Source organism: Malaya genurostris, chromosome 3, assembly GCF_030247185.1.
Source record: "Malaya genurostris strain Urasoe2022 chromosome 3, Malgen_1.1, whole genome shotgun sequence".
NCBI classification, from domain to species: Eukaryota; Metazoa; Arthropoda; class Insecta; order Diptera; family Culicidae; genus Malaya; species Malaya genurostris.
Genome location: NC_080572.1, coordinates 176,259,552 through 176,272,362, shown reverse-complemented (window position 1 = coordinate 176,272,362; position 12,811 = coordinate 176,259,552). Strand labels below are relative to the sequence as shown.

General features: G+C 37.6%; 4 protein-coding genes across 4 annotated transcripts in view; 2 read left to right on the top strand and 2 right to left on the bottom strand.

The window, feature by feature from the left end:
* Positions 1-4,523, top strand: part of LOC131439226 (RING-box protein 2) — a 101,426-nt gene extending 96,903 nt beyond the window's left edge. The window contains exon 2 of the mRNA XM_058609990.1: positions 4,216-4,523. Within this exon, the coding sequence (XP_058465973.1) occupies positions 4,216-4,397 (182 nt within the window). The 3' untranslated portion in view covers positions 4,398-4,523. The remainder of the gene's footprint in view (positions 1-4,215) is intronic.
* LOC131439225 (probable trafficking protein particle complex subunit 13 homolog) lies at positions 3,942-6,218 on the bottom strand. The gene is made up of 5 exons (XM_058609989.1): positions 6,129-6,218; positions 5,948-6,022; positions 5,502-5,889; positions 5,004-5,445; positions 3,942-4,937 (listed from the first exon to the last, which is right to left on the bottom strand). Exons 2-5 carry the CDS (start codon positions 5,982-5,984, stop codon positions 4,530-4,532), a joined length of 1,275 nt encoding a protein of 424 aa, XP_058465972.1. The 5' UTR covers positions 5,985-6,022; positions 6,129-6,218; the 3' UTR covers positions 3,942-4,529.
* A 2,242-nt stretch (positions 6,219-8,460) lies between these two features.
* On the top strand, positions 8,461-10,253 carry LOC131436272 (microspherule protein 1). Its single transcript, XM_058604903.1, has 3 exons — positions 8,461-8,656; positions 8,712-10,035; positions 10,088-10,253. Exons 1-3 carry the CDS (start codon positions 8,565-8,567, stop codon positions 10,178-10,180), a joined length of 1,509 nt encoding a protein of 502 aa, XP_058460886.1. The 5' UTR covers positions 8,461-8,564; the 3' UTR covers positions 10,181-10,253.
* A 396-nt stretch (positions 10,254-10,649) lies between these two features.
* Positions 10,650-12,034, bottom strand: LOC131436273 (26S proteasome non-ATPase regulatory subunit 4). Its single transcript, XM_058604905.1, has 2 exons — positions 11,637-12,034; positions 10,650-11,578 (listed from the first exon to the last, which is right to left on the bottom strand). Exons 1-2 carry the CDS (start codon positions 11,938-11,940, stop codon positions 10,737-10,739), a joined length of 1,146 nt encoding a protein of 381 aa, XP_058460888.1. The 5' UTR covers positions 11,941-12,034; the 3' UTR covers positions 10,650-10,736.
* Between the last annotated feature and the right edge of the window lie 777 nt (positions 12,035-12,811).

The following is a 12,811-nucleotide window of genomic DNA, read 5'->3' as shown; positions in this document are numbered from 1 at the left end:
TGTGGCAGACCTACGTCAGTCGCCAATCGATTGCTCCGAGCTATTGCAATTGTTACAATTAGACATTCTACGATCCTATTTTTTTCTTCGGATTCCCTATGTTAAAACTATTTATGGATATAACGAGCCCATTGCTAGCATGTGCCGCATATTGATTTGTTTATTTGATTATTTGTTGCTGTATATTCCATCTGACAATAGGTGTCTTAATGAATAAACTAAACTAAACTAAAGATCATTCAACTTAGGCTAAATTATCATGGAACACAACACGAAAAAGGTCAAGTAGCTTACGATAAAACAAATTGGAAGACAAATTAAACTCTAAATGGCTCATGCCACAGTATACGTTCTGTGTTTCAAGGAGCAAGAAATTACGCTGTCGAAGAGATCTTTCTGGAGCATACATATTCAAACGTTCGAGTAATGCAGGACAGTCAACAGCACCAAGAAGCAATTTCGCTGCGAATGTCTTGAGCATATGTCCTTCGTAATTCCAGGGGTTCAATGCTTAAGAGACGGCAACGATCCCCATATGACGGTAGCTGTATGGGGTCGTTCCAGGGTAAAAGTCTCAATGCGTATCTCACAAATTTGCGTTGCACTGTTTCAATCCTCAATATACAATTTGAATTATATGGACACCAAACAATCGCGTTCGATTCAAGCACTGATCGTACCAGCGAGCAGTATAATGATCGTATGCACAAAGGATCGCGAAACTCGGAGGAAATTTTAAATATGAATCCCAATTGCCGGTTTGCTTTGCAAATAATATTTTCGTAGTGAAGTTTGAAGGTTATTTCGCGATCAAGAATCACACCGACATCTTTCACATGTTCTGTTCGCGTTAGCGTGTGTCCTGCGATGCTGTAATCGAATACTATTGGTTCACTTTTTAGATGAAAAGAGATAACACTGCATTTTTCGATACTCAGTTTAAAACTCAGTTAGTACACCGTATTTGAAATGTATCAAGCATTGTTTGCAACTCCAGGCAATTCAAGAGACTTAATTTTTGAAAAGTTTTGTGTCGTCAGCATAGAATGAACGGCATTTCGGCGGTAACAGCGTTGATAGATCATTAATAAAGATAAAGAACAGTATCGGACCAAGGATAGTACCTTGAGGCCCTCCCGAAAGATTCGTGAAGGTCTCCGATGTCGAAGTTCCAATTTTAATCCGAACAAAGCGATTCGTCAAGTAAGACTTAAACCATGCAACTCCTCATGTACCTCATGTTAACTCCATTCTAAGTACCTCTAATTTTTTTAGGAGAATTCCGTGATCAACCCGGTTAAATGCCGCTTTAAGGTTAATATAAACCGCATCAATCTGCAGGCCACGGTCCATGTTCCGTATACAGTTCGAAGTGAACTGCAAGAGATTCGTCGACACAGAACGTTTAGGGAAAAATCCATGCTGCTGGGTGTCAATATAATTTCTGCAGCAGACAAACAAGATTGAACAAATGTTTCAATTTTTTCAACTTTCATTTATCACGTAATGTTATCAAGAAATCGTTCCTCATGTTGTTGTCTCATTAGATTTAGTTACTATAGAAGCGCTAGATTTAAGGAATTTTGATGATTGAAATCTGTTGAAGCAAAAGATAAGGAGGTTTTATGCCTGCTGAAGAGCAAGTTTGAGAGAAACTAACTCCAATGGGGTTTTTCCAGCTCCAAATAAGAGAATAAAAGATGAGGAGGAAAAGAAAGGTATTCAGAGTAAAATCCGACAACAGGAGAAACGCTGTCTCAGAAAACGAAAGCTGAAAAGGAGGTGATAAATAATTGAAACTAAAATTCAAAAGAATAAATCAGAATCGAGTGGTATTCATTTTCTGCTTAGAACAAATTCAGCAGCTGGAAGCTTTATATGGGAGATCTATTTTCTATAATAGAACTGAAACTGAAAAAAGCGTATTCCAACCAGCCGTTTAAGTTTTATTTTTTCGAACAGTTCTACTGTCAAATTTAAAACTGGTGTACGCTGCCGCTCTATTTTTGTATTTTTGAAACACGAGTAAAACGCTGCTGGAGCTGTCAGTTTTTCTTGTTATAAAATCCAGATTTTAATTTTTAAACTGAAATAAAATATGCATCTAGAACTAAAACACTACTGAATATGCTCTAAGTGAAAGTAAAAAGTAACATCTCACCGCCTATTGAGATTTCTATGTCCGATGAAAAAAAAACGACAACCCCAATAAAATATTGGTGGCCAATATGTTCCGTGATGAAAATAAAACAATATGTAAGAGCGATTCACACGCTGCATCAGGCGACTATCGCCGGCATTGAACGGTTACGGACGTCGACCGAGGTTGATTAAACGTCTGCGCAAATGAAAGTTTCCCTTTGTTTACTTCCTCTTGCAATTATTACGGCAGTGCATATCTAAAGTTGATAATTTTCTACAGTGCATATAGAAAGTTGATAGTTTCTGCTATTATTCTATGTGCACACTAAGAATTAATTCCTTTGTTCGGAAATATTTTTGACGAGAAATTTCGGTAATCTATAAAAATGACCGATATTTCGGTACATGAGTTATATTTTACAATAATTATGCAATTTTTTGCCGGACGATCAGTTTGACGTAAATTTTCGTTACAGAATTTTGTAAATAGATATACAATTCATACGGTAAATCTGAACAGCCGCCGAGTACGGTAAAAACCATACTGTCCGTATGGTAAAATTATCTTCCAATAACCGAACTTCTGTTAAAACTGATTGTCGTTAAACTTTAACCAAACAAAAAAATACTTGAAGAGTACATCGAATGGATTGAGGTACAGGTGCTAAAGTTTTTAAAACAGAACCACTAAAAATATTTTGTTTACTTATAGGCAGAAAAAATAAATCACTTTTCCATATGTTGCCTACACAAATCGTTCGAGGGAAATTTCTGGTGAACGACGGATTGTGCAGTGTTTTGGAAGGCGCTCATAATTCCTTTCAGCCGGAACATTTGACCCTTTTTTTTGGAATAAAACCATAGCCACACCAGGTTGGAATTTCCTTCATTCGTTTTTGTGAATTTGTGTTGTTTTTTGTAATCCGAAAATCCAGAATTTTAACCAAAGGAAAACAAACAAACAAAAAATTACCGAACAATCAGTTAGATCCATTTGGTTTACAGTTTACGGTAGTTGTTTGACAGTTCAGCAATTACCGAACGATCGGTAATCAATTTAATTACCGAACTAATTACCGAACGTTCAGCTGTTGAAAATTCGGTAAAAAATTACCGAATTCTGCGAAAGTTTTTTAGTGTGTGAAGTGTTAGTTGGAAGGATTGCTGATTGGACCGTAATAATCGCAAGAGAAACTGTCATTTGTACTTGGGACGTTTTCTAATGTTCGTCTTCTATTGTTCCTATTCCATCATAGATTCTGGGGAAACATGAGCTAGGAACTTGCGAGCGCTCAGTTATCTCACCTTTTGACGATCAGTTAGTAGACTCACATAACAAATTCCAACGATTCGCGTACCACAAATCAAATCGAAATTAGTCTTAAGTCTCCAAATAAAATCATTTCCATTAATGAAAAATTATTGACTATGCACGAATGATTGGATCGATGACAATGGAACGAATTAATATTGTATGTATAAAAGTATTGCGCTTTATATTCGCTACTGTGTGTTCTTTTATCATCTCTATTGATGCATGGATAGTGTTTCACAAAGCATACTGATTCTCTGATAGTGCGTAATATTATCAATTGAAATCGTTTGCGTTAGCTTGCACATCTATTTTTCGCTAATCAATGTTGTCCTCGAACGTTAATTTATCTTAATTGACATTCAGGAAGGGCTTTTTAAAAACGATTCGAACGCACAATATTAGTGAGTAACATAAAAGATTGAAACGGAGCTAGAATGGCCACACAGTTTTGATTTTTACTAAACAGATTTGAAAACATTACGCATTTTGATAATATGAAAATTTATTCAATCTCTTCCAGAACAGGTTGAAAATAATCTCATGCACTAAATAACATTTCTTCAAATAATAAAGCCCAAATCTATCGCACTTATATCGTACGATGGTCCGATTTGATCGAATTTATCTTTTATCTTATCACGCTGCCCTCAATGAGAATGGTATGCGATTTGAAGAATGATTCATCATATTACAGAATTAAGGTCCGTACCTTACACAAAGATCTTTAACAATAATCGTATTTCATTTGTTGTTTTCAGATGCCTGCCTACGCTGTCAAGCTGAGAGCAAAAAGGACACTCTCGGACGTCAGGATTGCGTTGTAGTTTGGGGCGAATGTAATCATTCCTTCCACCATTGCTGTATGTCGTTGTGGATTAAACAGAATAATCGTTGCCCACTCTGCCAGCAGGAGTGGTCCATTCAGCGGATGGGCAAGTGAAACGAAGAAACACGGTTCAAAACTACAAAATATGGTGTACTGATCTGAATTCAATAATATGAACCATTCGTAACTACGTATATTTCCATTCGTAATACTTGAATAAATAAAGCAAGTTAAATAGAATACCTTCTAAACTGGCTGAGGGATACTATATCGAACATATTTGTCTAGTTGAAAATCGTTCTCTTCATAATCTTCGTCTACCACAAATACTTGAACAAAATCATCAAACTCATATTTTCGCTTCATGAAAACATCGGTCAACTGCAGACTGCTAATCGTGATTAATCCTAATCGCACTGGCGAAACGGTAAGGTTGAAATCGGTAAACTTTCCTGGTTCCAATGTCCCTAAAGCGATTTCAGTTTGCCCCGTATAACCACAACCCATTTTGGCTTTCGTGTTCAGGTTCATAACCAAATCCATCGATCGCTCACTAGTGTTTGTTACCCGACATTTGAAATCAAACCCTTCGCTGATTTTAACAGTGCTGTTGGCTTCAATCACTGTTAATCTAAGGTCACCATATTCAATGGGCTGAAACGATAAATAACGATAGTATATTAGCTTATTTGTGCCAACACTTTATGAAAACATACTTACACTACGTTGAAGTTGGCTCGTCTGTAGACGACCACGTTCTCCCAAATTTGACCGCCATACTATATCAAGTTTTCCGATATTATTGGCTGCTTTCAATGCTTTCGGATCGTTCATAATTTCCGGTACAGGTTTTATGCAGTACAAAAATTGACAGCTATTCTGTGGTTGTAGCATTGTTCTTTGCGAAAACACAGATTCTCCGGACGGTAGATTATTTAATGAAACAACAGTATACTGTTCGGAACTTTCCAGCTCGACCTTCTCCAAGCAAATTGGCCCTACCGTAATGTTTTGAATCTGTGCCTCCAAATACACTTCGTCGGTTTCAGCATTGTAGAATTTGGTTTTAACATCTAACGGCTTCACCACTTGGAATTTGAAAAATTTTCGGAATGATGTTTCTAGTCCTGCCGCCGACAGATAGGATACCTCACAAACTAATCTAATATTTCAAGAAAAAATTAATAAAAATCTAAACTACTTTAATTACTAACTTACATATGGGTACCGATTTCCTTCACCTCGTGATGTATCACATCATCTAGCGTTTCATCGGGGTGTAAAGTTAGCGGCCCTTGCTGGTCTACATGGATGGGTAAACTTATCCGAGTATTGTTGGACTGCAAGTCCGCCTTGACCGAGACATTACTCACGGGATGAGCCCGGCAATTATGGACGCACACGTAACTGGAAAAAGTTTCTCCCAAATATATGTTACCAAAACTTTGAGGAAGCAGCATAAACTGACCAGCAGCTAGTGTTTCACTACCATGAACGGTCGTAGCATTGCTTTTTAGGACTTTGTCGAATGTGTTTTGTGGCAAATCTTTTGCTTCCGCGGTGATAATCTGTGAGCTTACCAATGTTGGTCGTGTAAGTCGCATAACTTTAACAAGATAATCGTTAATATGATCCGTAGTCAAATCATAACTTTAGATAAATACCTTTCAACGCCAGTAGATGTTCAGTGGGGTCTCCCATTCCGAATGCTTCAGTAACAATTGTGTTTCAGAGCTCACCTATTAAGTTCAATATAAATCCCGTTGAATAAAACGAACAAAATAATCTGCTTTGTTGATATATCTCTGGTCAATGAAAAACTAAAATGGATCAATCTGTTATCACCTTTTCGTAATGTTTTCAGTTGAATCATTCCAGAATGACATCAGAGCTGCTCTGTACACTGTAAAACAATATGATACATAGAGACCCGCTTGGCAGAAATTTCGACAGGCTATAGCTGATAAAATTGCACTAGCATTATTCGACGTTAACCCATTTTCTTCAATGAATTTCACTTTCTATGTTATTATGCAACTGTTTGCAGGCCCGTATCCAGGATTTCGTTTCGGGAGGGGCCTAAAGATAAAAAAATAATGTTTCTGAAGATTGCTTATGTACCTAATTTTCGGTGTGCCTTTTACAAGTGTTTTTAACAGACACTTTAAACTTTTCCACGGTAACTGTTACTGTATTATATTTCTTTACGTTTACTGTCTTGTTATTTCTGTAGCACATGTCTGAGATCTAATTATATATCTGTTTTTGATGTCGAGAGGGGCCAGGGCCAGATGTCATGACGCCATCTTGTTGAGATCAAAATCGGAACTTCAAAATCAGCTGATTGCAACATAAATAAACACACATCAGTAACACAATCGTTTTATGGTGTACCTAGTTTATTGCACGAAAATTAGAGATTTTTGGATCGATTCTCTCACAATAACTTGTCGGTTTACGTAAAATACAGTAGATAGTGTTTTGGAACATCAAGTAGAGGTAATTTTCACAATTTGAGAGTCGCGATGAGTATCAAAACATCGCAGTGTTTGGGGCCCGAAACGCGAGGGACTCAACGTGATCGGTGTACTTTCAAATGGCTGGTGCTAACATACCGGTGACATATGGCTGTTCTACACAAACGGAAACAAATGAACTAACCGAAACTTTAGGGGTTACCCTTAGTTTGTGGAATAATTGTGAAATTCGAGAAATAGATACCGACTCTATCAGCGGATTAGCATATTTGTCAACGCTCTCCAACCAAATCAGCCATTTCTATTTCGAAAAAAAACGAACCAAAACAGAGGCAAATATCTAGAAGTTCGATCAGCAACCTGTTTTTCTGCGTGAGATAATGTCTACTTGGTGAATTGCATAAGCCAACTGAATTCTTTACCACTCGAGCCCACGTACTCTTCTAACGTCTCAAAACTGTTATTTACTAGAAGTATTAAACAAATTCACAGAAATAATTTTTAACTGCGGCTATGAATCATTTCGCGAGTTATGTTTATTGATGGTTAGAATCTGACATTCGAGTATTTCTTTAATCTATTGTCAAATGTAACCCTGCACCAAACCCAGCGAACGACTACTGAAGGTTAAAACCAGGTATAAATAAATGATAGTAATAAAAGAACACTGCCCCATACCATGGTCGTTTTCGATAGTTTGATAGTTATTTTCCAACAATGAACGAAAGTTTCAGTCTTTAGTTGCAAGATCTTGCAACAGATTGAATAATTACTCCACCGTCAAATTTCAAACTAACGATGAAATTATTCGCGAAATTGCGCCTAAGCAATTTCCTTGTTTTTTTTATCTAAGATCTAATCCAAGTTGAAGTAGTTGCTGGGTATCAGCTGAATTATAGAGGAAAATGTCAAAAACAATACATTCATTCAACCATGAAAAATCAACTCAAGAACTCTTGTTGTTTTTCTCACAGCTTTTTCCGCATGTTTTGTGATTCATTGTAATCCGTGAACTGTAGGACGAACGAAGTTCGAAAAAAGAGGTCAATTCTCTCAATTCGAACATTGAACGGATCGTGCACTAACCCAATATTTTTGGGAATCGGGTCCATGTGGCTCAGAAAAATTCCCTGGATACCTTATTAGACATTCTGGTAACCGGCAGAATCTTAGTTCCATTACGACTGCTGTCATAATTACTCAGGCTGTCAAAATTGAGCCATTCTCTCGCTAGACGTGTCTTGCTTGTTCATTCTTCCTTTATTATTTTTTGTTTGACTTCATTTGATATTCGTCAATCCTGCGTGTATATACAATTATAAAAACAAGTCCTGGTGTAAATGAGATTGAAATATGGGTATTAGGAGAAATCAATGATTACATATAATGTGTGATAGTAAGAAAGCAATGTTACTGTTCATCATATATACTTCTTATTGAAAAAATATAACCGAAAGCGCTAAATATGTAGAACTGATTCAAAATGGTTCTGGCTGTCTCTATGGATAGAACCGTTAATAACCGCTTGGCGAAACTCTGCCGGAAACGGTTGATGCATTGTTGCCTGATTCTTGCCTTAATTCTGGCCGAATACCGGAATGGCAGCCCGACGTCTATGGGGAAAGCTGCCAGCCGTGAACGAGCGGGTTTGCATTATTGGGAAATTTTTTGTTCAGTGTATAGAGAAAAGTCAAAATTTACTGCGCATCAAACGCTGTTTCAAAAGACGTCAAAATTTTATTGTAGCGTTCCTATGTTTATTTCTGAATTTTAAAAAAACTGATTTATTTCAATCGTAGCAAACATGGATTTTAATTCCAGTATAAGAAATGAAAGTAACCTAGATTATTCTAACAACTCAAGTCTGGATTTCAGCAGCGATCAAAAACGCAGAAGGTGATAAACCTATCGTTTGTGTTGCATCAAATTATGTAAATTGTATCACTTTCAGTTCATCCCGATCGATCAAACGAAAACGTTTTGATGATGAAATTGTAGAATACAGTTTAGGATTACAGCAACCACAACTTAAAGGAATCGGTCGTCCTCGAACAATATCACAGACGCTTCCTTTCGGAGCTCCAAATACCGTACCTTCTGTTACTACCCAAACCATTCCTCCAGTATCTGTATCTCCTACGATAGTAGAGCATACACTATCAGCACCGATTCCTCAAACCCCATTAACAACCGTAGTCACTCCACCGTTGATGCCGCTCTCACAGCCAGCAGCGCCAAATCCGGCTACAAGCTTACTTCAACAACTAAATTCCAATGCTTCAGTTAATGAAAAGAAGAAGATTTTGAAAAATAGTAGAAAAAGCAAAAAGAAAGGCGGTAGCCAGACTCTTGCAACTAAGGACTTAGGACGATGGAAGCCCGTTGACGATTTGGCATTGATAACTGGCATTTTACAAACCAATGATTTACGTATGGTACACCGCGGTACAAAATTTTCCTGCAAGTTTACTATTCAGGAGATGCAAGCAAGATGGTATTCACTTTTATACGAGGAGCCTATTTCGAGAATTGCAGTAGCAGCGATGAGGAACTTGCACCCGGAAATTGTGGAAGCCGCTCAAAGTAAAGCACTCTATACTGTGGTCGAAGAGGAGTTACTCGGCACTATTAAGTCAAACGATAATCCAACTTTAGAAACATTTCAAGAGTTGTTGGACAAAAATGCTACCGTCTTCTATCAAGCACGAACAGCCAAAGCTCTTTTCGCTCATTGGCAGCTAATGAAACAGTACTCACTGCTACCCGATCAATCAGTACAATCTCTTCCAAAAAGTGATAATATACTTTCATTTTCCGATGCCGAAGATTTGATCAATGATGCAGATTTAACAGAACAACGAGACGACAGTTTGGAAATTGAACTGGCACTGGCTGATCGCAAAAGTAAGAAAGAAGTCCGTAGTTTGGAGAATGAGCTCTCTCGCTGGAATGTGCTTGTTGATTCTCTGACTGGTATAGGATTCTCTCCTGATTTTGATAATCAAACCTTGGCAGTACTCCGTGGAAGATTGGTCCGGTTCTTGATGCGTTCTCGTGAAATCATTTTTGGTCGGTCTACGAAAGATGCTGTTGTTGATGTTGATTTCTCGCTGGAGGGTCCAGCATGTAAGGTTTCTCGAAAGCAAGGAACCATAAAGCTTCGCAGTAACGGAGACTTTTTCATTACCAATGAAGGTAAAAGGCCACTCTACATAGATGGGAATCCACTCATGTACGGAAATAAAACCAGATTAAACAATAATTGCGTTATAGAGGTAATAATTCGAATTATATTTCGTTTTTAAATCTAATAATTTATTTTTATAGATATCTAACTTGCGATTTATCTTCTTGATCAACTATGATCTGATTAATGCTATTCGTCATGAGAGTGCCAAAATGAACATACCTTTAAATTAATGTAGATACTGAAAGTAGATACATATTGGTTTTGCTTAAAAACTATTAGTTTATGAATAAACTATTGCATCAATCAGTTATATTATTATTTTTATGTGTGTGCCCAATACAAAAAAGATTCCATTCGTTTACTTACCTTATTACAGTACCTAGTTTCACTTCACTTGATTTTACTTATCACCTACCAGCACATTGAAGTAATCACTATAGTGAAAAAAAACAATTTTCTAAAAAACTTTAGTGATGTGATGTAACCAGCTCATCCGAGTAATTATTTGTTCTCTGAAGCAACTTTCGTGATAAAAACCACTTTACTTGGTTGTCACCGTGTAGTGATCCGGTAATAAAGTCCTATGACAAACAGTATTTGTTTCATCCAATCTGTTATACTCGAATAATTCATAGGCCATTTAAGAATTAAAGCGACAAATGAAAGAAATGGGTTTCTCAAGCATATGCACGCATGTAATTTCCATATATTCAACTGTTTTATTTGTAGCGGAACATCAGAATACAATGAAATACGAAAAATTCATGAAAGCAATCAGATCCAGCATTACTTTTTATCTTCTCCTTCTTTATCAGAATGCTTCTTGTCTTTGTTGAGCGAACCAACAGCATCACGAATTGCCTCTGAATGTGGGTCTACACCCGGTAAGTTCTCCAGTACACTCTGCAAAAACTCAGGATCGGTAATGACTTCATTAATGTCTTCATCTACTTCCATTGGTGTTTCCTCTTTCTTTTGACGTTTGGCCGGTTGCGAAATAGGTGTGTCCTGTTGAGCGTCTTGCATTGACATCTGCATGGCAAAGGCAATTTGTTCTTCTTCAGTCATGTTCGCAAAATCCGGCATTGCATCGTCGGTCGAAAGAGCAAGAGCTCGTTCTAATAATGCCTCTTCTGTATTCGGTTGACTGACCAAGGTTGGTCCACCAGACGATGTTCCCTCTTGAGTCGTAACTTCCGCTCCACTACTTGCCTGGACACGACGTTGCTCTTCCTCTTGACGTTGGCGTTGCTCTTCCATCGACACACGCAAAGCCAATGCCAATTCTGGATCTTCATTTGGATCAACACCAAACTCGAATCCGGCACCTCCTAAACCGGCCCCACCAGTTCCATCTTCTCCCTGAATGATTGGCGATGAAATTAGAGCTTCTGAAAGAACCGAACCACGTGGAACGCACACCAAATGGGACCCTGTTCCGTCCTTTCCATTCAGCACGTTAATAAAAGATGTGAATACATCATTATTTTTCTGGTGATCTCCAAAGCTCACGATGTCTACGTTCACTTTTTCCTTTTTCAATTTCTTCGCCAACTTACTCAGATCACCCTCGTCATTACTAACGGGAGATCCCACAAAAACTACTATACGCATCTTGTGATTCTTTCCTAGAATTTAAAAGAATTTCAATTTTCATCGAAATGCAATTGAACAAGAAAAACTAACCCTGACGATGTTTGAGAACTAGATGGGCGATTCTTAGTCCCGTTAGGAGATTAATGTCTCCTCCCGGATTTACTAGGTGCAACTTCGATAAAATACGACCTACATCACTGGTGAGCGTGGCAAGTACTTCGGTCGTATTGGACAGCGTCAATAATCCTACATTGTTTTCGGGATTGGAGCGAACCTTTGAAAGACATACCAAGTTTACTCCATCCTTCTGAGCATTTAACCGTGTAGGAAAATAATCGCCATTTCGTTGATAATCGCTGTTATCGAAGCACAACATTGTACTTTCCAAAACCATTTTTAAGGTTTTTAAAAAAATATTTTCGATTTCTAACTCTGCGTATTGTTCCAAGCACTGACAAACTGCTTTGTAATGACGATCTGACAAGTTATATCGAGTCACGATGGTAAATGGACAGGTGGTAAGATTTTTCAAGAGTGAGAGCAATTTCAGCAGCCAGAAGTTCTATATGGAAGATTTATAATAGAACAGAAACTGGAACAAACGTATCCCCAGCAAGTCGTTCTAGTTTTATTTATTCGACTAGTTCTTCTGTCAAATTTAAAACTGGTCTACGATGCCGTTCTATTTTTTGTATATTTGGAACACGAGTAAAACACTGCTGGGGCTGCCAGTTTTTCTTGTTATAAAATCCAGATTTAAATTTTGTAACTGGCATAAATTATGCATCTAGAACTAAAACACTACTGAATATGCCCTGAGTGTGGTCATTATTTTTTGGAAAAAGAAGATGTGGGGAAGAAAAGTGTAAAAATTAAGCAGCCCGGTGGCAAGGATAGGGCGCTGCAGCAAGTGCTATCGTTGCCAACATCTGGGGCATTTGGTGGGCAATCAGAGCGCTCAGAGTATGGTAAACAAACATTCGAGCATTTCAAATCGAGTAAAATCTTAATTTCCTTATCGTACACACTAAGATTCGATTCCGTTGTTCGGTAATTTTTTTGACGAAAACTTTCGGTAATCAATAGAAATTACCGATATTTCGGAACATGAACTTCATTTTACAATGATTATGCAAATTTTTACCGGACGATCACATTTTCGCAAGTTTTCATTACAGAATTCTGTAAATAGATATACAATTCATACGGTACATCTGAATAGTCGCCGAGTACGATAAATATCATACCGTCCTTATAGTAAAATT

Bases quoted from the DNA above. Each gene is read 5' to 3' on its own strand.
- LOC131439225 (XM_058609989.1), bottom strand. From the start codon at position 5,984: ATGGGAGACCCCACTGAACATCTACTGGCGTTGAAAG. The intron at 5,890-5,947 runs GTATTTATCTAA...ATCTTGTTAAAG, and splicing joins ACATCTACTGGCGTTGAAAG to TTATGCGACTTACACGACCA. The intron at 5,446-5,501 runs GTAAGTTAGTAA...TTGAAATATTAG, and splicing joins AAGGAAATCGGTACCCATAT to ATTAGTTTGTGAGGTATCCT.
- LOC131436272 (XM_058604903.1), top strand. From the start codon at position 8,565: ATGGATTTTAATTCCAGTATAAGAAATGAAAGTAACCTAGATTATTCT. The intron at 8,657-8,711 runs GTGATAAACCTA...TATCACTTTCAG, and splicing joins AGCGATCAAAAACGCAGAAG to TTCATCCCGATCGATCAAAC. The intron at 10,036-10,087 runs GTAATAATTCGA...TTATTTTTATAG, and splicing joins ACAATAATTGCGTTATAGAG to ATATCTAACTTGCGATTTAT.
- LOC131436273 (XM_058604905.1), bottom strand. From the start codon at position 11,940: ATGGTTTTGGAAAGTACAATGTTGTGCTTCGATAACAGCGATTATCAA. The intron at 11,579-11,636 runs GTTAGTTTTTCT...TTTAAATTCTAG, and splicing joins AGTTCTCAAACATCGTCAGG to GAAAGAATCACAAGATGCGT.